This window comes from Drosophila willistoni, chromosome 3R (genome assembly GCF_018902025.1).
Source record: "Drosophila willistoni isolate 14030-0811.24 chromosome 3R, UCI_dwil_1.1, whole genome shotgun sequence".
Classification (NCBI taxonomy): domain Eukaryota; kingdom Metazoa; phylum Arthropoda; class Insecta; order Diptera; family Drosophilidae; genus Drosophila; species Drosophila willistoni.
In genome coordinates, this window is record NC_061086.1 from 28,601,812 (window position 1) to 28,629,049 (window position 27,238).

General features: G+C 37.1%; 2 protein-coding genes across 2 annotated transcripts in view; both read left to right on the forward strand.

Moving 5' to 3' along the window:
• LOC6647297 (hemicentin-2) overlaps positions 1-27,238 on the forward strand; it is a 71,100-nt gene that overhangs the window by 41,008 nt on the left and 2,854 nt on the right. The window contains exons 3-5 of the mRNA XM_023178784.2: positions 15,484-15,773; positions 19,812-19,882; positions 23,624-23,784. Of these exons, the coding sequence (XP_023034552.1) occupies positions 15,484-15,773; positions 19,812-19,882; positions 23,624-23,784 (522 nt within the window). The remainder of the gene's footprint in view (positions 1-15,483; positions 15,774-19,811; positions 19,883-23,623; positions 23,785-27,238) is intronic.
• Positions 418-1,921, forward strand: LOC6647298 (plectin). Its single transcript, XM_002069494.4, has 4 exons — positions 418-586; positions 645-1,242; positions 1,309-1,458; positions 1,524-1,921. Exons 1-4 carry the CDS (start codon positions 526-528, stop codon positions 1,843-1,845), a joined length of 1,131 nt encoding a protein of 376 aa, XP_002069530.3. The 5' UTR covers positions 418-525; the 3' UTR covers positions 1,846-1,921.

Here is a 27,238-nt window from a genome sequence, read left to right on the forward strand (position 1 = left end):
GAAAGGAGGAGAATGTGACAGAACTTTGTTCATATCGCGCAGCGGGTTACAAGTTGTTTCCTATTGGCCAAAGTCAAAATGCTTGTACTTGAGCTATTATAGTAAAAGGGTAATAGGAGATGCAGCAAGGAGTTATATGTGGGACTTATATGTAGATACAACTTGGCTTACCAAGCTGCTAATTTAAGTTTCAAAATTATGGTCATAAATTTGTATGGAAATTAATAAGTTGGATGGATTAAATAATGTTGGTTTTGCTTTAGTTATTTTAGAAAAGAAAAAGAGAAAAAAATCCGGAAATTTCAAAAGATTTCTAAGTAGATGGCTTTAAAGAATTAAAGACTTTAATTTATAATACAATTACCCACTTAACTAGATGGCTATGTTAGGAACTGAGAGTTGAACTATTTTGATGTCAACTCATAAATATTGATACTAATTTTGTTAAATACAAAAACAAACCTGCCCCACACATACAGTTAAATATACATTTAATTACATAAAGAAAGAAAAATACAAAAAAAAATGCGTGCCAACAAATTAAAAGAATCATCGAAGACGCCCGACATACGATTAGCCATCCAAGGTGAGTTTGGTCTAAGAGAGTGGAATGAAATTGAAATTACTGCCTTATATCACATTAGATTTCTCAAATGTGCGTACTACACAGATTGGTTGTGTTTTGGGTGCCTTGGCCGAAGCCATAAACCGTGTTAAAATTTCTCTTATATTACCCAGACTCTTGGAGGATCCAGACAAGTTGGCAAAGGTTCTTACTGGTACCAAATATGAGAGAGCTATAACTTTGGTCGAAGATTTTTTTCGACGCTGGGAATTTATAGTGAGGGAAGAACGGCCTCCCTTGATGGATCATGGTTGCATACAAATTATTGATTACTTTCAAAAGAATTCGGAAATGTATCTGCTCTTTCCACGATTCATGAACAATTTGAAACCTGATGAGAAGAAGCTACTGGCTGCCTTTGAAATGCTTTACGAATTGGCCAAGGAGCGTTTGCATCGCACCTCAAAGGAAGCCATAGCTCAGGAGCGCAAACTTCATGGCATGTATTTGGAGAACGAGGTCGTAAAGAAAAGCGTTGCCGAGCTAAAGAAGAAGATATTTGTGCAAAAGGTTCAGTTACGTTGGAAAATGGCAGCCAAAGAAGCATATCTGCAGAAATGTGAATCCGATTTGGCCAACAAACGGCGACAAAACAGTGAGCAAATGCAATATGAAATGTGAGAAATAAAATAAAATGGTAAAATTTGGTAGTGGATCAGTTTACTAACTTTTTGTTTTCCAAGTGAGAAATGTACTCGGGCCCTGCGTGCCAATCAAAAGGCCAGTTTGGAGAGGCAAGCGGAACTGGAAGAACAACTGAACAAACTGAAACTCGAAGATCAGAAAATAAATAAGGAGAACCTGATCCAGGAGAAAGAAGCACGTGATGAGAAGTAAGTCGGCAGGCTTATATAGGTTTCAGAGAAATTATTTAATTTGTTGCCCATCTTTTAATTAGAAACAAACTTTTGCTACAACTACAAGATCTTATTAAGAAATATGATCATGGCATTCGTGATAAAATGGTCGAGAATATGGAATTAAATGAAGAATTCAGTAAGGCCAAAAAGGCTTTGGATGACTTCATGGTTGGCTTTCGTAAAGTGGAGCAAGTCTACAAGGATATTGTGGTTAAGCGTGAGGATGCCGAACGTCGTGCTCATCAGCAACGGGTTATTATGTTCATGATGAATCGGGCAGCTCGTAAGATTCAGAAATACTGGAAGAAATGGCGTCGTGATCTACGAAAGAAAAACAAACGATTACGCAAACAAAAATAGTGATAGTGTAAAGTGAAATTTGGAACTTAAATTTATGATTCAATTTCGATCAATAAATCAAAATTATCAAAGTTAATTATGGCAATTTGATAAGGTCCATCGTATTCTTTCTAAAGGAATTCAAAGCTTGCCTATTTTAACCGATCGAACTTAACTTTTATGTAGTAGTTGGTATTAAGTCCCTAAAGTAGTTTTCCATCTTTGGAAATATGAGCGGAATAATTCTGAAGGACATGATGAATCTTTATTTGTATAAACCACTCACACTAATGAAAATTTTTCCGATTTTATTTGTGTCGATTTGGATTTAAGGTTAAATGATGTCCTACAAAAAATAAAAAAAAAAAAAGATGGCAACCAAAAAAACAAACGTATCTGTCCTTGTCCCAACCTGGTAACAATGTCAATTGACTGATGCAAATCCTAGAATTGTTTTTAATTTTTTTTCTTTTTTTGTCCTTTTTTATTCCCCGGTTGCAATCAACCCGAGATCCGAGACTAGAGAGATCCGAGAGCCAGAGTCGGGTCACCATGAATAGAAATAGAAATAGGAAAACCAATACAAAATGAAAATCTGCCATGAAATAAAAACGAGGGAAACACACACACACATACACAGAAATACCCGGAGAGAAAAAGACATTTCCATTACGGCGATTAAATCGTCACAGGAAATCAAAAGAGACGGGGGGTGAATCCTGCAAGGCTTTGGATTTGGATTCGGATTCGAATTCCATTTTGTCTGCCATTATTTCAATTGTTGTTGTTTATATTCATTGGATGCTCTTTGTGAATGGAACATTTTATAGCTGCTACGTACACACATACATACATCTATATCATATATATATAAGTACATATACTTTTATGGCTGGCCAGACATAATTATCAATCTTTATGGTCAACTGGAATGGGCTTCACAATAAAATGAAAACGTAGATCCCGCGATAAAGCAAAATGTCCGCTCACTCGTTGGCTAAGTGTAAAATCGTGCACAAGCCGAACTGAGGACTCCCTGAAAGAAGTCAAACTGAACGCCCACATATACGACTATACGTTCTGATAAAATTAGCAATTCGAAACCATTTGGGTGGTGTGTGTGTGTGTGTTGTGTGGGTGGATGGTTCATATTAGCAGCAGATATATTCATGTCGAATGTTTCAGCGTCTCCTTCCATCTTCACCCATTCACCAGGCCATCACCAGTTTTGCTGTCATCCTGCAAATGCTCTGCGGTCGTGGTACGCGGCCTGAGCGCGTGTCGAAGCATCTCAGTTGGAAAATGGGTGACAATTCATGACAGAGAGCATTGCGCGTAATTTGCATAGATGGTTGGTTGGCTGGTTGGTTAGTTGGACGTTAGGTTACAGCGACTCACACCGACACCCTCAATATCATTTTCTACACTTATACTGCTATGCCCCTTCTTCTTTTTTTTTTTCTGCCACACGAAATTCCCACTGGTGAATTTTGCTGCCAGTTTTTGGCTTTGACTTGGCACTGCACTTAACCTCCTCCCACCCACATCCGCCCACCCACACACAGCAACACACACACAAAGTGTCACACATTTTCATTTGAACAGAAATTCCGTTTTCTATGCATTTTCAGTCATTTGCATTTAAAATGCAAATGATGTCCCCAGAAGGGAAAGTGGTGACGTGAGGACAGTGGGAGGCTAAAGCGGATAGCTCAGTAGTTACCCAAATTCCGGTTTCGGTTTCGGCTGCTAGATTAAAAGTGAAATTAGTTTTCTTCTAATAAGCCAATCAGCCTTGTTGCATCAGTTAAGCCGCAGCACACGAAAACCAACTGAAATTTAAAAACAGAAAGAAACAAAATTAAAATGACTAGTAAAAATGGTTTGTTTTTAGACCTCTTTAAGGGAACTGGCGCAGGAGAGGAATCTGATTTCTAAAGACTTTTATGTAAAATAAGGAAAATTGAGTTCAAAGTTTGCTGATAGACTTTATGAGGAAAGTATCATGACTATTTTTACTATATTTAAGACCTTTGCCTTAGCTTACTTATAAATTTAAATATAAAAATGTTCAAGTCCGGTCCTGACGTCAAGGAATGTTTAGAAAAATGCCAAGGTACCACAAGCCAAACTCCAACTTTGTGTCCTTGCTATCCATGTCATGCCCGTTGCATACCAGAGTGCGGCGTATGCTTAAGCACTCACTTGGCATACCCACTGACAAAGAAACAAACAAACAAACAAACACAACGCAGTCGACCAACCAGCCAACCAACCAGCCAGCCAACAAACAGGCAAACCAAACAAGCCAACATATCTTGGGCTTCGGTATTTTCCATCTCATTTTCCTCGCCAACAATGGCAAATACTTGCGGCTGCTGGCTTCACATTTACCGGCAAGGCAAAGTGAGACAAAAGGAGAAAAGGCTAGAAAAATATGCTATGAATGGTTGAATCGCCGGATATGGCTGCCATAGCTAGCTGTTAGCTGTTAGGTAAATGTGATGGCAACCCGCGGAGCGTAATACAAACCTCTAGCCAAAAAAAGAAGAGAACCCTCCCAGTCAGACGGCGTTCCCATTTTCTATGGCTTGTGGCGGAAGAAAACTCAAACAACACCATTCGATTCGTGAGTGCAGGAAATGCTTTATGAGAGTCTGGCTTCCATGTTTCCTCAGTTTTCAGTTTTCTCTGGTGCTCTCTCTCTCTCTATGCACCAGGCAAATTGAAACCTCACAAAGGCGGCAGCCTAAATATGGAAAGTTTTTCTTTTTTCCTCGACTGAATGCAGCAGCCCATTTTCCCCCCTTACTATATCTCTCTATCTCTCGCGCTTTCTATGCTTGTCTCTGTCTCGGTAGCCCTTTTTCTCACCCTCTAACTACTCATAATTTATGCTAACAGCAATTTAAACTTCAGCTGTTATTTATTAAAGCCAAAAGCAAAAGTTCCAGCCAAAAGAAAGAGGTGGAGTTCTGGGTTGGTCACTGTAAGCCGCGTTTTAAATTCAATGTGTCGCATAGTGGAAGAAAATTGTCAGTTCTTACAGCTAGAAAGTAAGAAATTTATCCAAATTTTATAGCATTATAGTAGAAGTTTTGAATTTATAGAGATGGAACGATATATTTTACTATATAAATATTTGATTATTGAATCCATAACAACTGGCTTCTTCTTTGGAAAAGAATTAATAGGATAACCCATTTTTTTTAGTATTTTCATAGGCTAAATTATGTAAAGGATAAAAATAATGAGAAAACACACACCTAGTTCAAATAATTCCCCTTTTATAATTTTTTTTTTTTTCGTTTATAAATTTTAAATAAGTTAAGTTAAGAACCTTCTGCACAGGCTTAATAATGATTTTTATTTATTTCTCATTTTGCCTTTTAGCTTTTCATTTAAAAAATATTTGAGTATAAAAGCAACACTTAAAATTTTATGAGAAGGCATAAATGTAATTTTTTAACCCAAATTTCTTAACTTCCGGCCACTGTTTTGAGGTTGGAGCCCCGCTCACTAGGACACAGACACAGACTGTTGCCAAAAAGTGACCCAAATTTACAACCAGCAGCCAAGTAGAGGTTGGAGCAGCACGAGGGAAAGGAGTCTCTCCATTTTGTGGGGTGTGCTTTATTCTTGTTTGTTTGCCGAGTGTCAGAAGGGAGTGGAGAAAAGTAAAGTATTGGGCTGGCGGGACGAGAGGATTGCACAGTGCCATCAAATTGTTGCCAGGGGCGGGTTACGATGATGGCGACAACAGCAGACTCAAACCTAGGTGGAGTGTTTTTTTTTTTTTCTGGTTGCCGGGTTGCTGGAAGGGATCTCTTCTGGCACGTTTCGGGGTTTGATGTCGCCCTGCAGTCGAGTTAAGTGTTTTATATTTTCGTTTAGCAGCTGGAAAGTTGCATCCTTTGCATCTTTTCGGTCCTGGCCTGCCCTGGCCTGGACGAAACGATGTTGCTGCAGCCCAACCCACACTCATCTACGTCAACAAACTGCTGTTGCTGCCAGCCGGCGGCATTGGCGTTGTTTTTATGCAAAAGTTAAAAGGCAGTTTTGTTGCACCAACCCAAACCATGCCATACCAATCCAAATACAAATAGAAAGAGACCGACAGAGAAAGAGAGATAGAGGACGATAGAATGTCTGCCGCTTCCCTTCTCAAAGCGTGTTTAAAGCACTTTCAGCTGAGATTCAGGGGTTTCATTGGTAAATTGGACAGATTGAGGTAAAGTGATATTAATGTCAACTCCTGTCCCTGCCCCAGTGCCAGACCCAGTCCCAGTCCCAGTCCTAGTTCTTTTTCTCCACGAAAACACAAACATGACACATCAACGAGAAACTCCGTGTTTTGGTTGTGTGACCAACTTTTACCTTTTTTGCCAAAAAATTAAACTTTTATTTAAACATTTCATTTGCGTCATTTCCAATTAAACAAAATAAAAGCTTACACGACAGTTTAAAAGTTGTATTCTCGCAATCAGCACAATTTAGAACTATTTCGAATAGTCCTTTTGAATAAAGCAAAGCCTGCCATTTGGTATTTGTCTTTCCTTGATCTTTAATTGTAGATTCAGCCCATAAGCTTTTGGATAAGCAATGGTAAGAAGTCTGGAAGAAAACGAAGCAATCAGATACGAGTCTTAAAGGACGTAAAGACTACGATCTAAAGACTCTGAATCTAATTTAAATATCTTAATTAAAACTAAATTCTTACATTTGTTGTGCTCTAGTTTTCCCATTGCATAAAGTTTTCCCAGAGTTATTGAAAAATCAGAAAATTTTTATTTAGACGATATCTCTTCATCTCACAGCATGAGTAATTATTATTTTAATTGCATTTTAAGTGAACTAATAATAAAACATCAATTATTTTGCTTTTTGAAAAAACTTTAGAAAAAGGATGATGGGAGATCCCGACTGTCCTTTGATATTGTTGATAAACACTTTTATATGCTTATCACCTAAAATTCAATTTATATTTTAAAAGCATTTTTTTTGGATTAAAAAAACTCTTTTGATTATATTAAAAGTTTTTGCAACAACAACTTTTGATGCTGCCACAATTAGAAATTTAAATGAAGATGACGAAGCTGACCGCTAAAATGAATATTTCTCTCATGGACTAGTTTACACATACTTTATACGATAATGGGTCGTCTAATGTATTTTAGCAGTTGTCGCCTTGTTTGCTGAAAGAAAATTAAAACAAAACCAGAGGGCCGGGGCTAACTTCGACCGCGTCAAAGTTTGTATACCCTTGCAACTTTTATGGTAACTCTTTCCTTACCTAAAGCCATCAAAGTGGAAAAACGTTCAAGCTAAAAAGTCTAATGTTTGCGAAAGAACGGCCAACAATCTATGCATAGGAAATAACGAAGATATTGATCAAAGTCACTGTTTTCCACCGATCGTTCCTATGGGAGCTATATGATATAGTAACCCGATATTTATCAAATTCGGCACAGTCATTAACAGATATATTAACTAACAAATATTTAATTTAAAAGCAATCGCGTCAGAAGTAACGAAGTTATTGACAAAAGTCACTGTTTTCGAAAGATCGTTTCTATGGGAGCTATATGATATAGTCACCCGATCTTGATCAAATTTAGCACAGTCGTTTATATGTGTAATTAATTCACCAATATGAAATTTCATGACAATAGCTCAGAAAATAACAAAGTTATTGAGAAAAGTCACTGTTCGTGACTTTGCCATTTGTATGGGAGCTATATGATATAGTGATCCGATCCGGCTGAATCCGAGATATACAACGCCTGCAGTATATAGAAGCCTACATGCAAAATTTCAGCTCTGTAGCTTTTACAGTCTAGGAGGAGTTTGCGTTGATCCAGACGGACGGGCAGACGGACAGACGGACGGACGGACGGACGGACGGACGGACGGACGGACGGACATGGCTATTTGAACTCGTCTCGTCGTGCTGATCAAGAATATATATACTTTATATGGTCGGAAATGCTTCCTTCTATGCGTTGCACACTTCTGACCAAAATTAATATACCCTTTTTGCAAGGGTATAAAAATGCATATATATGTAAACATTTATGTCACTTGCATAATTTGCGACAGAGAAAAACAATTACGTTTATTATTCAGGCGAAACGTGTTTAGGATGCGCAACATTTTTGCACATGCATTTGGCCATTTATTATAACATACTTTTTCTGGTTGTCGTGGAACTTTTTACTGCTCCCGTGAAGATGTTGGGCTGAGAGGGAAAAAGGGTATGAAGAACATCATTAGATGTTGGTGTTATAAAAAATAAAAACTGCGCGCAAATGAAATTTCACCTGCTATCAACAAATTGCGCTACTTTGCAGGTTAACTGCAGCGGAACAGACAGGGCGAGACGACAACAGCAGCAACAACAACTCCAACAACTTCAGTTGATGTGCATGACTGGCAACAAAGCGATAGTCCCCAACACTCCTTTCCTTCCTCAATGTTCCTATGTTGCCCTTCTATACTTCGTCTCTCTTCTGTCCCTGTAGTTGATTGCTGACTGCTGCTGCTGCTGCCGTCAGTAGGGAAGGCCGTTAAAAGCACTGAGGTTACGACGTGTTGGAATTTTTATGCGTTTTAAAGTATTTTCGAGCTGGGTCTGAGTTTGGATTCTTCTCTTGGCCCGTAAAACTGTATTAAGCGTAGATGAAACTAAGTTATGCGACATGGCATAGAGTTACGAAGCTTAGGCAACAACTATGGTTCACTACACACACACACACAGCCACATCAACACCCACACACACACACACACACAACTCAGACACCCGCACTACACTATAAAAACACTAAGCAAACACTGCGGCACGTAGTGTCAGGCAAAGAGTACGTGTGTCCATGAAAGAAGTCTCATAATGATGTGGTTGAGTCATGTGTGTGTGTGTGTGTGTGTGTGTTGGTGTGTTGGTGGGCGAAAAGGACACCACCGTCATTTTATGTTCGTGGAGCTAAGCTCAAAAATATGCCAACTTGTTTGCTTAAAAGGCATAAAACATAAAAAATACCTTGCCTGGTCTTTCACTTTTTTTTTACATTTTATGCTCTGACATTATCACCTCATAAAATCCTTTTTCTTTGTATACAACTAATGATGGGTTATCATATGATATGGATTGCAAAAATATGTCTGTTTTTAGTAAGCTAAAATTGTCCAAAGACTGTTGAGTAATTTACTTTAAGTATTTAGTTTAGGTGAACCTAAAAAGACTCTCCAAGCATCATTCTTTAACAAAAAAATACGTTTTGAAAATATTAACATAAACAAGCGATTAATTCACACAAATTATACAAATAATTTGGGTACCTTTGGGTCCTAGCTTCTTAATAGAATTAATTCAGTTATTGGTTAAAAGGTTTTTGGCGAAATGAATTAATTTTCATGTACTCATCCCTAAAATTTGGCAATTTATTTTCAACCTCGAAATGTCAAACCAAATAAGTGCAACTGAAATGACCGCAAAAAGCATTTTCTTTGCCAACTTTTTGCATTTCGTTTACAATTTGTGGTTTAAAGGCTGACAGTTTTAGTTTTTACATGTAATTCTCTTTGCATAATTGATATAGAAAATTACAAAAACAACTAATTTGAAATACAAATTTTAGAATTAAACTGTATATACTCTAACATACTTTGTGCCAAAAGTTGCAAATACCATTCCATTTTGTCTAACATAACTAAAATCAGGAACTTCTATGATTGTTCGCTGATCTGATCCATAAGTCCTCTATATATTATAGTTCAAATTTAACTGGCCAAACAGTTGATCAAAATGCATGTACCTTTTCTTCTGGAAAGGAATGTGTAGAACGTGAAACGAGTGCGCTTGATAGACACGTTGACGAGCGACCACAGACTATTAGGGTTTATTAAACGCGTTCTAATGTCAGTGTGGTTGAATGTTGTTGCTGTTGATGTTTTTGCCATCTCCCTTTTCCCCTCTTTTGCCCTCCATAGTCATCAGTTTTTTTCCATTTTTCCGTAAATATTTATTTATTTATGCATTTAAATAAGTGCATCCTCGCATCCTCGCAGCCTCGCTGTCCTTCTCCCATCATGTTGTATAGAGTCTAAATTGGAAAATGTTTATAGTATTGATAAAAATGGAACAAACACAAAAAAAATTGAGAGAAAAATGCAAATGCAAACATTGGTCGCTTTTGTTTATTTACGACAATAATTAAAAGCTGAAATTGGTCATAAAATGATATTTTGTATCAAATATTTATTGACAACTTCAATTTCAATAAAATGCATTGAGGATTTGTGTATCTCTTAGTTTGTTTCCTATCAGTTTTACGCCCAACTGATTTTTGGAAACTAATGTGTCACTTTATAAAAACAAATTTAAATATCTAATTAAACCAATAATGACTACTGACTTGAATATGAAAGTTTCTTTTTATGTGTAATATCATGAAATTGTTAAAGTTTTTCTAAGGCATACGGCAAGGAAGTTTATATTGCCTTCGATAAAAAATTTAAATTTAAGGTGAGCCAATTAAGAAGTAGATTATTGTAAGAAACTTTGCTATACTCAACGAAAGTTTAAGGATGTTGCTGCTGCTCCTGGCAGAATGTTAATGAAACATTTTGTGTATATGATGTCTTTTTAGCTCTGGCAAAGTTGGTCATTTAAAAAAAAGTTATGTGAATTATCACAAATAACAACATAAAGAAGGAGAAGCAGAAGACAAGACGTTGGCTTTGTGTGTGTGTGTCTAACGAAGAATTAATTAAAATATCAGTTTCAGCTGCAGTAAACAACTTGACAAGAACTACATAAATGATAATTACAAGTAAAAACCACAGAGTTTCACTTTTACAGAAATAACCGGAAGTTATTTACATTCTTGACGGCGGCTGCTAAAACAACTTTCCAGTATACTTTAATTAAACATGTTACAAGGCATAAAGTTAAAATAAACTCATGTTATATACTGCAATGACATTTAGCCAAAAGAAATAACTTTGACATGCAAAAGCAGAAGCAGCAGCAGCAGCAGGAACAACATCAGAGATAGCAGCATTTTCCCCTCAAAGAAAACTGTTTGAAAAAAGAAAGCTTGAGGCTTGAAAATTTTTGCCTTTGCAAGGCTATGTCTTGCTTCGCTTAGAACTAGGGCAATGTGAACTTAATTAGGGTTAATTAATGCTAAAAAAAAAAACACACACACACTACGAAGCAGAATGGGAAGATGGAGCTTAAGCTGTCTATCTCTTTCTCTTTGTCTCTTCACAGGAAATTAGTTTCCAAAAGGCCGGAAGGCAGCAATTACGTGAGTCGCTTTGTGTCCTTCTACCTACCAAGCAAATGTGTAGGTTATCTTAATTGCTTTGGGAATCGAAATTTTCACATTTTAACGATAAATACCAAAAGCAGGCAAACACATACAAAAAAAAAAACAAGTGGCAACTTTATGAGCCTGTAAATTGAACCTAAATGAATTTTTACAGCCTTCAAACTTCAATTTGCATTCAAAAAAAAAAACAAAAAAAAACAAACATGAAAAAACCTTCTCTGACAAATCCAATTTTACCAAGGGCGGCACGCCCTTTTTTCTGAGGCGTGTCACTGTGTGGGTGAGTGCGTGTGTGTGTGTGTGTTTGTGGTTCAACACTCAATTTCAATCTAAGGGCAACAGCAACAAAGAGCAAATTCTTTTACGTACTGCATACTTTGAGGCGCATTCCAAAGAAATTGGCTTTAGGTGAAAGAGATATGTAAATATTGAAGTTGTAACTCAGTTTAGTTTGAGGTTTAGAGATGAAGTGCAACAAATCGATACTTTCCTTAAAGAAATTTTCTTGAGGCTAAGAAATTTTGTTATGTATTCAATGACAAGTTACTTGTACATTCGTTTCTTGTGTTCTATTGAGGTGAGAATTTAAAGTTTTTCCCAAAAGATTTCTTCTTTTAAAAGGTGTAGAAGTTTGTATAAAATGTTTCTTATACTTCTTTAACCAGGAACATTAATCGGATCGTCAGTTTTGCTTTTCTTTTAGTGTATTCTTTTTTGTTTGATTTTCTCCAACGGGCTATAACGAATTTATGATGAAGTTGGTGCATCCTCCCCTTACACACACTGACTTGCTATTCCATCAAGATCAAGATCATCACTTGCATTTTGATCCGCATGTGGGTCCACAGGGGCTGCAGCAGGGGGAACAACATGGGGCGCAGCATGGTGCACAGCATGGGGCGCAGCAAGGACTGCAGCAAGGGCCGCAAGGATTGCAGCATGGAGCACAGCATGGAGAACAGCATGGTGAGCAGCATGGGCTACAACAATTACCCGCCGGCGGGCAGCATGATTGTGGGCAGCACGATGGCGGGCAGCAAGGTGAGCAACATTTTCCACATGGCGAGCAGCCGGGACCGCAGCACGGATTGTAACATGGCGGACAGCAGGGCGCACAACATGGCCCACAGCATGGACCGCAACAGGGTGAACAACAAGATCCACAGCAGTCGCCACACGGTGGACAGCAGGGGCCGCAGCAGGGTCCACAAGGGGAACAGCATGGCCCACACGGGGAACAACAGGGCGAGCAGCAGGGCGAACAGCAAGGTGAACAGCAGGGGCTACACATATTCGATTCGTAAACTGAAAGACAAATAGAAATAGAAAGTGATGAGTTTTCCGAGGAATACGTAGTGTCCTGCATTCCAACTTACTTGGAGCCCGTCAGAGAAATCTCTTGGAGTGTTATCAAAAGATTTTCTTGAAGTGTTGTGTGTTTGTGTAGATGGTTGCCAATGAAATATGTTTCATTTTTGATTAGGAAATATATTTTTTGATGTAAACTTAAAAGGCAATCGGTGAGAATTCCTTAGAATTAGAAAATAGATAGAGGATCTAAAGCGTCTTGGCCAACTTCTTTGCAAACGTCATTATGTAACATAAAAGTCGACGCTTGCAAAATAAATGTAGTCTTTAGTTTTTGCAAAATTGATATAAAGCTATTATTTATCTTGGGGTAAAATATTCCCTTGGAGCCTTTTTGTATTCGCTTCGCTTTCATTGATTTGGTTTTATTCAATTTAGCTAGATAACGAAAATTAAACATTTTTCTTTTGCTCTGATTTTCGACGTCTCTCCACATCTTTTCACATGAACTATGGTTTTTTTTTTCTCTTCTTTTCTATATGTAAACGTTAATCAACCGCTTCGTGTGCAAACGCAAACTAAGCAAATTTCTGTAGCAATCTGCTTCATTTCTATCAGCAAGAATAGAAAACTCTCCGCCAAACAAACGCAAAGTATACCAACGAACAAAAAAAAAAAAAAAGAGAAAAAGAACGTAGCAAAAAAGGGGGGAAATTTGCCTTATAGCCTTGAGGCTATATAAGTATCTAGAGTATATATGTATGTATGTATGAGGAGTAGACCAAATCATGGCTTGCTTTGACAAATCACGCACTGCTTGCCGTCCAACTCTCTGCCCTCGAACTGTCGTCATCGTTCTGACTGACAATTGAACGGCTTTGATCTTTTCAGCACTTTGCGACACAAAATTTTTGCGTGTCGATTGCCAACGGCCTTTGTATTGGGAGGTGTCAAGCGGTGTAGGCCGAGATAGAAGTGAAGGCGGTACGGGCGGATGGAGTGCCATAGCCAGCCACTCGTGCGTGTATTTGTCAGTGGAGGAGGACATTGGCAGCAGGAAAGTCTGCCTGGCACTGGCATTGAATGCATGAAACCTTTTGTCAATTACGTTGACGCCGCCGTCGTTTCCACTTCCAATTTTCCCCACCTCCACCGGTTTTTTCCTTTTTTTTTATTGCTGGTGCTGCCGCCTGACTCTGTCAGTAACAGAAGAGAACTCGAAAAAAAAAAAAAATAGGCATAGATGAAATGATTGCTGATTTCAGGCTATGCATGTCCCCAACGTTCCATCCGGATTCCACCTTCTCCATTGAGTTCTGTTGCAAAACGAAAAGCTTGTACCAATTAAATTGACGTACAACTTGTCAAACTCGAAATCATTTTACGCTACAATCGTCGTTTTAATTGGAACACACACACACATTCAACAGACATACACAAACAAATACACACAACCCCATCCTATAGACAATTTCACCAGGATTCCATTGTCCATTGTTGATTGTAACTTTTTCTCCCTTTACCTATGCATAAATTGTTAGAAATTGTCATTGTTTGCCGCATTTTCGATTCTACTTTTCGTTGACGAATTATTAATTTTTTTTTTTGCTCACCAAACTTGTTATGAAAAAAGCATTCTGCTCTCCCAAAAAAAAATTAGAAAATTCTATCCATTTTCTAAGTTGCGTTTCCAACCCAATAGATATTTGGGTCAGGGTAAAAAGCATAGATCACATGGAAAATTTATATGTATAACTAAAAGCGACTCTCTCTCCCCCTATCAAATCTATCAAAATTGAAACTGTCAGAAACAGCAACAATTATGTCAAAAAAAAGAAACGAAAATGCAACCAATTTATTCCCATTCCAATTCCCCCGGCAATTCACATTCTTGTCATTTTCATTTCTTCTACTCACGCATTACAGAAATTAATTTATACGGTTAAAGTGGTTTTCGCCTTGGCACAAGCCAAAAATGAAGATAGTCGCAAGAAAAATCAATTCAATGCGCACCGTGGTCTTAAAATATAGAAAAATATGTAGAAATTTCGATCTACATTTGTATAGACATTCTCATTAAATATTGTTCAGTCCTTAGTTTAGGTTCCCATAACTAGTATTACCTCTATACAGTTTATATTTATACATATTTGAAAAATCTAAAATCTGTAAACTTCGAAAATGTTTAAAAGCCTAATAAGGTATAGCAAGAAAAAAAACCCATCAACTTTAGGATTGAGCCTTCTTTTAGGCAAGTTTTCCGATTCTGAACTGCTTAAAACAAGTTTCTAAGTCAGATTTCAGTTCAAAATAATCAGTGAAATATTTTTTTTGACATCGAAAATGCTTGTGTAAGACCAGGGTACGGTGATTCGTTTGTACGTTTTAGTGGAAATTGCCAGTTAATTGGCAATTCAGCAAAAACCGAATGCGTTCTGGGCGGACCTTCTGCCGCTGATAATGATTATGATAACGATAATGATGATGGTTAGAAGGTTGATGAGAGCGATGTGAATGATGAGTGTTTGTATTGCCAACTCATCGGCATCGACATCGACATCGGGGGGCAAACAACAATCAATTTTAATGAACGCCATTCATTAAAAAAAAAAAACTTTCTCGTCAGTACAAAAATCAGAAGCCACTTAAATGGTGTTTGATTAATTTGAAACCGAAAAACTGACAAATAATTATTTTATGGAGGGGTGTTATTTTCTTTTAAATACAAATTTCGAACAATGACGTTTGATATAACTTTTCTTTGAGCCTGATTTGATGATTTCCTTGGGGTTCCTTTGCGTTTTTCTTATGGTTAAATATTTGTGTCTGTGAATCTGAATTTGAATCTAGCTTTAATGGTCTAAATCAACATTCATATATGCACTCACTCCAAAGCCACGTACGTGACGTGTGATGGGCGGAGTTGTAGCCCAAAAAAAAATTGTCATTTCGATTAACAACAAAACTACTTTTCTTTCTTTCTCCCCACTTTTTGCTTGCCGCCCAATTCAATTTCAGCATCGCATTCAGCAGCGTCAGGAGCAACATCAGCCAGTTTCGATGAGAGCGGCGACACATCATCATTATCATCTCTGTCATCGTCATCAGCATCATCATCGTCATCGTTAGAATCGTCGTCCACCGCATTTGCTGCCATTGCCAGCTCCAGTCTGACTCAAGTGTCTTCATTGCTGCCCGAGGTGGCCGCCCTGTCGGCAACAGCAACTATGGTCGAGCCATATCTGGATGGCTATGCCACATCCAATGTGACCACACAAATTGGAACACATGCGTATCTGCCCTGTCGGGTGAGTAGCAACAATATACAATATACAATATATGTATATATATATATATAAATATATAGCAAAATATCCATTGCGTGTTTAGCTTCGGTTTGCGTGTGTTTTATTTCTAATTATTATTTCTCGTTCCTCCTTTTGGGGTTCTTCTCCTTTTTCTTTTTTTTTTTGTTGGTCTTCCTTAATAGAAAGCACATTAAATTTTATTGCGTAAATATTTGTTGGCATCGGTCAACTTGCTCAAAGGTGTGTGTGTGTGTGTCTGTGTGTGTGTGTGTGTGTGCGGTTATGGCCGGTTGTGTGTGCCTTTCTTCTTTTAACCACCACTCCATCGGTCTATTTGTTCAGGTGTTTAGGGGCTGCCACTTCTCTCTCTCTCTCTCTCTCTCTCTTTTTGACCCCATGCTGAAAATTTGTTTACTAACAAGTTGTAAATATTTCATAAATTTTGTATTTAACGAAAATCCGAAAATTAAATTTCAACAAATTAATTTTATGTTGAACCCCACGTGACTCGTGTATTTGATGGCTTTTAACTAATTATTGACAATAACATAAAAATAATGATAATAACAAACGGAAATGATTAAGTGCCAGTCCATTTGCAAAAATGTTTTTAATAGTTTTATTAAATATTCATATAAAATCCAGCTTTGTTTTTATCCAAATAGAATTGTTTTGAATCATTTGATTAGTTTTAGTCACAGCAGATTAAAAATTTGCATTGAATAAGCAATAAATAGAGGAAATTATAGAGAAAATTAAATATAAAGAGTATAAAAATATATTAAAAATGTTAAAAAAAGGCTTTTAAATTTTAAGATTCTCCTAAGTTTCTCGCAAACTCCTTTCTAATTTTAAGCATTGTAGAATATAAATTTACACGCCAAAATAATTTCTAATGGCTTTAAGCAGCTAATTATAATACCCATGCGAAATGGCTAAACGAATTCCTTTTCATATTGAAACATTAATTTTAAATAACATTCTCCTTTACCCACACCCAAAAGTCAAACTCAAAGTTTAAAATGTAATTCAAATTCCTGCCGAGGAAGATGTAAAAAAAAAAGACAAAACCAACAATAAGGGAAAAGGAACAAAAAATAAATAAAACCAAACTGGCTATTAATCCTGGGTCCAAAAAGTCAACTGAAAAGGAAGGCAGCTGGGAAATATTTAATGCATGCTTGTTGTAATTTTCCAGCAGAACAATGTTAATTTCTCGTTGTCATGGTCAATTAAGTGCTTTTCACACAAAAACTTCAACGCATATCCTAGACAGGGGCAGGGGCAGGATCCGTGGCAGAAGCTACAGAGGCGGAAAGGACAAAAGTATAAAAAGCTCTCTCGCATCTCAATTTTCGTCAATTACTCGTTCGCTTTACACTTTATGTCTGTTCAGTGTCTCTCTCTCCCTCTCTGTCTATCTCTATCTGTCTGTCTGTCTGTCTTTCTTTGGAGAAGTATGACCACGCCCACCAGCATCCTTGTGCCTGGTTTGCTCTTTGTTCAAATGCTGCATTAAGTGCCACAGTTGAGTGACTTTTCTGTTGGACGACTCCCTTTTACTTTTCAAATTGGCCTGACTTGTCCGAGGCCAGGTTCAGCTCCATCTACCATCTGACGACGACACAAACAGGTGAAGATGGACGCACTGTTAGGGATTCTCGACTCTGGCCTATTTGAAATATACCAAGGTGCACCAGCAGGAGCAGCAGCAGTAGCTTATTTGTAATTGTTGAAGTTGTTACTTTTGTCCTGTACTCCGTCCGAACAATGCCAAAGAAATCTAAAGTGGAGCCTTCTGTGTAAATGCTCCAATAAATTCTACCAACTAAATTGAATTGTTTTTTTTTTTGCTTTTCTCGTCTTCAAAGAACATTGTTTAAATTTAAACAATTTTTGGTAGAGACCAGCAAAGTATGTTAGCCACTTTTGACAACTAACTAGAGTAGAATAAGCTATAAGCAATGTATTTTATAGAATCCGACAATGTCTTTGTTCTACAGAGGAACATATTTCAGGATATGAATCTTTAAAGTTAAAAGGAATTTCAATGCTGACAGTTGGCATCCTTTCATTTGCAGCCTCGTTCATGTGATTCCATATGGCATAATGATTATTTGGAAGTTTCATTCACTGACATTGCTTTGGAGTTGTACATGTTGTTGTTTCACTCTAAATGGCATTAGCATTAGTTCAAGGCAGAGTCGTCATCGTTGTAGTCGTCTCTACGCTCCATTAACAAACATCGACAATCCTCAAGTGATTTAGCTCAACAAGTGAAAGGCGAGTGTGTGCCTCTCTCTCTCTCTGCCTATTCCCTTCCCTATCGACAACCCAAGTTCTGGCCGCAAATGAGCCAAAAGTAAATTAGTGCACTCCCAAATGCAGTGCCTCCTTTCAATTCGCTTCCCGCTTCATCAAATGGCCAAAATGGCCACAGAAACTACATTGAAATGTAATTAAATACCAAAATGAACATGCAACTGAGTAGAGTAGAGTACAGTAGAGAGAACAGAAGGCAGTGGGTGGAAATAGAAGGTTGCAGATAAAGTCAGACATCCGCATGTTTCAGATATTATCGAAATGTGTCGTAGTTAGTAAATCTAAAATGCGTTTACACACACACACACACAGATAGAAAGAGTGAACAGGCAATAGTTGGGCGTGGGTGAATTTCAAATGGGGTTAGTAGTAAATGCCTCGACTCAATTTACATTGAAATTATTTTGTCTATTCAACACTTTGGTTTTGATTTTACCATAGACATAGGACATACCATAGAACAGATGCTAGATCCATTTTAATGCTGTAGACATGTCAACGATACGGGCCGGGCCTTCCCGCCTCCCAAACCCTCCCCGCACCGTTGCCCTTAATTTGGTTGTAATGCTTGTATCTAATGAGGGCCAAACCAAATGCATATGTCGGATTTAATTGGGTTTACGTATGCATACCTACACATAGTAAATAAATGTTAAAAGGCATATTTAGCATTTAATTCGTCCAATATTACAGTTTAAAAATCACTTCCACTTAATTTTACGAGTGTTACGAATGAACTTGAATGCGAAGTAATTTAAATTTATGACTTTATGACTTTGTGCACACGATTTTATATAGAAACTGATTGGCAATGTAATATAGCCAGTACTACCAGAGTCAGCTGAATGAACTAGACGATCTGACAGTCCGACCAGACTTACGAAGCACGAAAAAAAGGTGGCAGCGATGTATATCAAAGAGTAGGCAACCCTGACGAAACGAACCTAATAAAGTATTTATCCAATTATCAAAGTAATACATCAAACTACTTAAGTGTCATTTGCCATAAATTTATCACAATGCTTAAAATAAATGAAAAAACAGCTACTTTTTCAAAGTCACTCTATTTTGAGGCTTAAAGCTTACTTAGAAGTTGGCCACACTAACTTAAAGTGAGTGACAAAATCGAAAAACAAAGTTGCGCCAAATATGCCCTTGTAGTGTGTACCATTTAAAATCGGCAATACCTTTAATATTAATATTATAAGACATATTTAGATAATATATGTATTTCTACTAATGTCAGATATTTCTCAAAGTAGGCTTTTCCATTGTAGATTTCTATGGTTTATGCTATTGTCGTACGATTCAACGAATTGTTAATACGAAGTTTCATTTAGGTAGCTGGTTAGCTGGATATGAAGTTAACATACGGAAAGAAAGACACTGCTTTATCGACTCGGCTTCTGACGCTGAACAAGAATACATGTAGTTCATGGGGTCCTAAACGTCTCATTCCCTGAGTTAGCAATTTTATAAAACCCTATTCGAAAGAATTATTGAAGAAAACGAAATATATGTAGATTTTTGCGTTATTTTCTTTTAAATGCAAGCTCACATTGCTTTTACATATTTTCTTTAACTAGGACGTTAATAATTAAGTTTGTTTCCCAGGTATTTTTTGTAGGACACATTGATACTGTTGTGTTGGATTTTAAAAAATATTGTGAAAATTGTTATTACACATATGTAAATTATTTTCTTTTTCACTCGCAGGTAAAGCAACTTGGCAACAAATCTGTATCCTGGATACGTTTACGTGATGGCCATATATTAACAGTCGACAGGTAAGCAGCTGAAAATCAACGAGATTTAATTTGAAATTTAATTTCAAAGGAAATATTTACATATATCACAAATCAAGTGTTTACTTTGAGGCAATTTACTATTTAACATTAACCATAATTGTTGTATTATTATTAGAATGAATATTGTCTCTCTATTTTCATTGAAATCATTTGTATGGCTGCGGGGCAAAATGTGTTTAGCAAATGATGAATGCCAAAATATATTCTATTGTGAAGCAGTTGATTGTATGCCGTAATTGTCACTAGAAGTGTTATGACTGTCGAGTCATTTAATATTAATTAGTTACACATTTGTCTAAGAAGTAAAATAGATATTGATTATATCAAATTTCAATTGAGTGAAGTAGAAGCAAATACGATTTGTGACAAAGTGAATTAAGTGCACAAACTTTCCATATATTCTTTGGATTTTTTTTTATTTTCAATTTCACTCTTTGAGTTCTGCAGCCCTCAATGAATCCACTTTTTCTTGAGTAGCTGTGGATGTCCTTTTTATACTGGCCAGAAGTAGATGTATATGGATATGTGTATGTATATAAAGTTTGTTTGTGTATGTGTGACAGGCGAAGCGGAAACACAAGTGTGTGCAATTTCATTGCACAAAAATCCAGAGCAAAAGCTTCACTTCACTTCAAACTGTCTGCTTGTCCGTGTATCTGACTGTCTATCTGTCGCTCTCTCTGTCCGAGTGTCTGTAGTTTTTCCTGGAGCAAACATTTCCAGCTTATTACATTGATAGAAAAGTAAAACCAATGAACCTTTCACATTAGATAAGGACACGCTTCAGTGTGTGCGTTTGGATGAATGGCCAGGCAGGAATGAATGAATGAATGAATGACTGGCAGGGCAAACACAGTGAGAGAACATTTTCCGACCATCAGAGACAGAAGGAAAACCATTGAAATTTAGTTGAGATAGTGTCCTTACTGATTGCTTCCTGCAGTGCAACTTCAAGTGTCCTGCCTCATTCAAGGCAGACTTCCGCTGGACCGCAAGTCCACCACCCCAAGGCTTGCACCTTGCATCATTCCTGCCCATTTATCTAAAAAGTTTTCCTTTAGCTTCTAAGAAAACCTCCAACTGTTTGTCCAGCCTCTCTTCCTTGACATATCAGGCATAATGGCAATAGATTTTGCAACACGAACAACAAGAACAAGAAAATAAAAAGGAGAAAAAACTTTTAGCCACTCACTGCGAGTCACAGTTTAAGACACTGGGGCAAGAAATTGTGTATTGTCGGTATAATAGCGCAAATGATGTGTTTACACTATCATATAAATGTCACGTGCAAGGCGATCTTTTGTTTGTCCTCAGGAAAGAAACACACACACACACACACACACGCACACACACACACTCGTGTACACACATATGGCAGCTTTTGAAATTTATAGCCCCAACACAATAGATTATTTCTGTTTACTCTGGGTGGCTGGATGGCTGGCTACAGAAGAGTACAAGGATACAATAATACCCCTGAATGTCCAGGGACAGGGTAATTACATCTGCCCAAGAGCAGCTTCTGTTATCTCTTATCTTTCGCACCTGCTTGCAATTTATTTCCTCTCAGCAAACAGAAATTTACCATGCAACACACACACACAAACACAAGCGAGTTGCATTTAATGGATTTTCAAAATGAAAATCACCAAACAGAAGGGAAAAACGAGAAACCTGCAGTAACTACAAAAATCATGAGTGAAATCGAATTGAATCCAGTTCTTTAGTCCAAAAACTAAGAGCCCTTTGAACTATACTAAGTATATTTCCTTGCAAATGGAATCCATCAATAGGAATACTTTGCTAAACATCTCTAGAGGTAGTCATGGGAAGTGAAATTAATTCTTATAAAGATGGAAAATGAAGTCAAAGCAATTTGTTGAAAAATCCGTTCATCAGGTCAACTAACAAATCCATTAAAATAAACAAAAGCATCTTATGCTACCCCATACAGGAATTTATTAAATTGATATTCCCATTTCCTAGACTAAAATTTTTATTGCTGGATATCAATCGATACTTAATGACTTGACTTTTATAAAAGGTCATAGTAATTTATTATAAATTTTTAATCAAACATAAGCTTTAGCTTCCTGTTAACAAGTTTCATTATAAATTATACTCTATGAAAGTATTTACCATATAAACAAGTAAATACATTGTGAATTCCCTTTACTGGTATAAAATTCGAAAAACTGTAAACCGTTTCCAATTACCGCGCCAATTTGGTGCAAGCGTTTACAATTGAGCTCGTTTATTATATGATATTTATCCCTTTATTAACACGTTTTTGTATCTGTCTGTTCGCTAAAATATATATATGCTATCTGTGTAGCGTATAGAAACGAATAATCTGCCAAACTTTTTTATTAGGCCCGTATAGAATTTCTGGTTTGGTGTTTCTGTTGTTACTCCAGCAGAGAAACCAATAAATTGCAGACCAAAAAGTTATGCGGCATCGGGGGTCACTTCCTAGGCACTTGAGTCGAGTGAAAGAAAACCACACAAAAGAGAATCCATTTCGAGACAGAAAAAAAAGAGTGGGAGAACAAGTGGGTAAGGGAAATCTCGAGAAAGGAGCCGAATAGAGTAGAGTAAAAATATGGCAAATAATGTTTAGAGCAAGAGGAAAGGGAAAGGAAAGTCACCGCTACTTGGGAAAACTTTAAAACGAAATGAAAATTATAAAGTAACTACAAAATCTTGATAAGAAATACAGCGACAAGAAATCGTCCTGGGTGGGTGAGGAGAGTTGTAGATTGGACCAACAAAAAAAAAGCAAAAGCAAAAGATGGAAAAGCACTGGTTCGAGGAGGGAGGGGGGCTGTGTGGCGGGAAGTAATGGAGGAGGCGAGGCCAAAAGGAAATGGCAAAAGTCATAAAATGTCGAGTTTTACGAGTGCAAAACGCAAGGGTCTAATCTGGGTTTAGTATCAAAACTTGTTAGTGCAGGGCAAAAACCGAATAGGGTGATCCAAGAAATGAGAAAAAGAGTATGCAGTAGGGGTATGTCCCATAATAAGCAGTGTCAACGCATGTGTGTGTGGGGGTGTGGCTTGTTGGCTCGTTGCACATTTTCAACGGGAAAAGACGGAAACATTTTTGCACTTTAGGCAAAGTGCAGGGGACAATTTCAGTTTCGTATACGACGCAAAAAGGGATGAGAGTGAGACTCCCAAAGGAGGGGACTAAAAAATATTGCAACAATGACATTAAATGCAACTTATTTTAGTGCCTCACCCCCCCAACATTTGCATACGTCCCCTTCCACACACACACACACATCGAGTAGTTGCTACAATGTTGCCCTTTCGACTTCTCTGAGAGAGAAGCTGTTTAAATGCCGCAACTAAATAACTTTGAGTGTCTTTTGAGTGGCCATTAGCAGTGGGAACTTGGCGACTAAGTGAGGCCTGTTTAGCTGTCGCATTGCCAGTTGCCCTCCCATACTAACTTCTTATGGCCCGGGGAAAACTTTAATTTCAATTTCAAGTTTTAACTACATTTCAGTTTGACCATTTGCACTTCATTGAAGTGAAATAAACTAATAGTCAAATAATCAAATTTATGAGAAAATAAGTTCAGGCGTTTTGATAAAAAGCAGCAAAAAAGTTTGGAACAGCGTTTTCTATTAAAAGAAGCAAAAGATTTGGATTTCTCTTTAAACTTTGCAATGATTCCTCTAGTGTCTAATTAATTGTCTTTTCTTATCTATTTCAGAGCTGTCTTCATAGCCGATCAACGTTTTTTGGCCATCAAGCAACCAGATAAATATTGGACACTGCAAATAAAATATGTGCAGGCTCGCGATGCCGGCGCCTATGAGTGTCAAGTGTCGACAGAGCCAAAAGTTAGCGCTCGTGTCCAGCTTCATGTTGTGGGTAAGTGTCAGGGCCATAACCATGGACCATGAACATGAAAATGGAAATGAATGTTCCAAATCCTAGCCACATGCAATTAGATGGGCAAAATTTCAGAAAGGTCAAGTGATTTCTCCATGGACATATGCAAAAACTTTGCCCCACTTTGCTGGCCTTCCAAAAGCCAACCAGACTGAGCAAATGACTCAGTTCAGTAGAAGAAAAAGTAGGCATGATAAGGGCTAGAGAGGAAATTGAGTTTTTGTGGGGTTGAGATCTTTGCTGCATTTGAAATTACTCAGTAAATTGCATTCAAATTGCGGCTAGTTGCATTTGCCCAATGCCGAAAAATTTCACCACAAAGAAATTTCTTTGCTCGGTCAAGTTTTTTAACGAGAAAACTTTTCTCTCTACACACACAGACTCACACACTTGTCGACTCGGGGGTGTTGAAAAAAGTTAATTAAATTTTATGTTTGCACATACACAAAGACGGAAGAACAGAGACAGAATTATTTTAAAGAGAGAGCAACAAGACCAATGAGAAAGGCAAGTTCCACTGTAATTGATGTAAAATATTTTAAACAGGATGCATGTGTGAGAATGTGTGTGTGTGTGTTTATTAAATAAGGACCAAACCAAACTTACTTCCCCCTTCTTCCACAGCAAACTATAGAATGTTATAATTTGCCACAGAAATGTATAGATTTTCATAGAGAACATTTGAAATCAATGCAAACATTTTTGATTCTAAAGAATTTTGTTTATTTGCCGAGATTTTCTCCTTTTACACTTGACACATTTTTCTTGGAGAATGAAAAATCCCTTTGACTTTGCAAGTTATTTATGTTTGTTTTATAAAGCAATTTGGCAAATTACAAGAAAACATTTGTAGGAGTAAAATTTGAGTAAAATTTGTAGTTAAATAATTCTATTTTGTTTCTAGTCTTATGCAAGAAAAAGGATATATTTAATAGTTATGAAGCAAATTTTGTAAAGTGAACTTTAACATTTTATTTAGTATAAATAAAATCTAGATAAATAAGGTGGTGACTTACAGTACTAAAATAAATTGGGGTTCAATACTTTGGGAAATTTGCGATCTTTTTGACAATCTTCAATCAAGGGCTATAAAAACGTAGTACATCTCTTAACTAACTTAAAATGCTGACTTCCCCATGGAGGCACAGTTTAAGGTCGTCTCATTGTCACCCAAAATAACAAGAGCAGAGAGAAAAAGAGTAAAAGTAAATTTACATTTGGAGCAACAAATTGAATTTTCTGTTTTATGCAACAAACACTTTGGTTTTATGGAGAGAACGAGAAAATGGAAAATGTGCAGATACCACATGCTGGCTTAAATCTATAAAAGGCTAAATGCCAAAAACCAAAAGAAAAAGAAAAAAAAAACCAAACCAATGGAAGAAGATAGAACCCAAAAAAAAAAAAATAAAGGAAAATCAAAAAAAGTATGGGGTAAATGAATGTGGCAAGAAAAGGAGGCCAAATGGATGGACCAAAAAGAAGAGGGCCAAGAGGGCAATAGACTGGATAATGGCGTTTGCCAAAAGTGATTTTCGCATTTCCGGTTGAGCTAATTTGTATGCTAAACACTAGTCCAAGCGTATGTGTGTGTGAGTGTGTGAGAAAAACAAAATGAAAGGAATCAGGCCACTCCATGGGTGGCACCCAACAGGTATCTGAAAATTTTGTATGCTTCGCCACATTTGCGTTAATCTAACGACATGTTTAAGCATAAAAGATTTCTATTCATTCCTTCCTCTCTATGTCTATGGATGGAAGATATGAGCATTCGAAACGAAGACGTAGTGAAAGAAAAAATAGATAGATTTTCCACAATGGTTTTCAGCCAGCTAGCCAGCAGGCAGTCAGTCAGTCAGTCAGCGGTTCAGGAGATTTCCCATTATTTGCAGTCATTTGGCAATGTTCGACCGTTCTGTTCAAGTCTTCAAACCATTCACTCTATTCTTTGACGTAGAATTTTTGGTTTGGTATGGATTTTGGTTTTGGTTGGTTTTTTTTGGTTCTTGTTTTGTGCGTTTTTGACTCCCCCTTCATATAACCATTATCGGCAGCACCTAGAGACAGAGCCGCCTCGTCTTATATCCTTACTATTTAGGATGTTTCTCTCTCTTTCTCTTTTTGGCTCGCTTTATTTATGTTGCTTTCTCTGTCAAATCTGGTTGGTTGGCCATGTAATTTGTATTTATTGCATCGTTTTGTCTGTGCCAACGAGTAGAACTCCCTTTGCATGTTCCGATTCATTCAATGAAAGGACCGAGCAATGGGTTTTATGTTGAGGCAGAGGCTAAGGAATAGGCCGAAGCTTTAGCCTGAAATGTATTTGATTTCTGAGCCGTTGGCCATTTTGCTTCTTTTTTTTTTTTTGCTGCTTTTCGTTGTAATAGGCTCGTAGTTTTCGGTCAATTTGTTTAGCATTATGGGTATGTGGGTGTGGATGCCGGGACGAGTTCGTTTTGTTTGCCTTTTAGTTTGGGGCACAAATCAGTCAGTTGACTGCAAGTTTACACAGTAGTAAAGAGAGATAAGGGTATTTCTTTGGTTTAAAATTAATATTTCTCGTTTATTTTGTTTTTTTTTTTCGTTTTTTACGAAATTACAACGAAAGATATGTAAATTTAGGTTTAGATTTTACATTTCATTGAATTTTAACCCCGAAAAATTCAATCTGTACCCATCGTACTGCTCTCACACACATGGCCCCGCAAATGACATGAATATATATATTTTTTTTCTGCCTCATTGAATGACAAACTAGATTTGGTTTTATGAGATTTGCTTTCTGTTCATCTCGTTTGCTTTCAGGGTTTTTTTTCTCCTTCTTTTTCTCTTTATTCCTTTTTTTTTTGTGTCTGCTTATTTAATTTGCTGCTAATCTTGTAGGGCCAAAGCCAATTTTTTCTTTTGGCTTTGCCCTCTCGCCTTCTCTGTTACTCTTTATCTGGCCATCAAAAGTGACAATTTCCCTGTGATGTTGGCACTTTCTCCCTTTCTCTCTCTCTGTGTCTCTGTCTTGCCCTTGCCTTACTTCTCGGCACCTTTGCCATCCAGCATTTGCTTCATTTTGTTAAACTTAACTAATTTCCCTAAAAGCATTTCGCCATAAACTCAATTAATTTAAGTTGCTGCAATTCGTTTGTCACTACTATCCACAGTTTTCGTTTCAATTTTCTTTTCTCGCTTTTATCGAAATATATGAGATTTTAGCATTTTACTTTCGTTTCTTTTCTTCTTTTTTTGGGTGGAAATTAGCTAAAAGTGTGGTTAACTTTGTTCAAAGTTTGTTGGTTTATTTCTTTCTCTTTTTTTGTGGTTGGTTTTTCCTTTTGTGGATTTGGTTTTGGTTTCCCCATGTTAACGATAGCTCAAGCTTAAGTTAATTGACCATTGAGTGTGTATTTTATTTCAATTAATTAGCATTAAAAGTTTTATA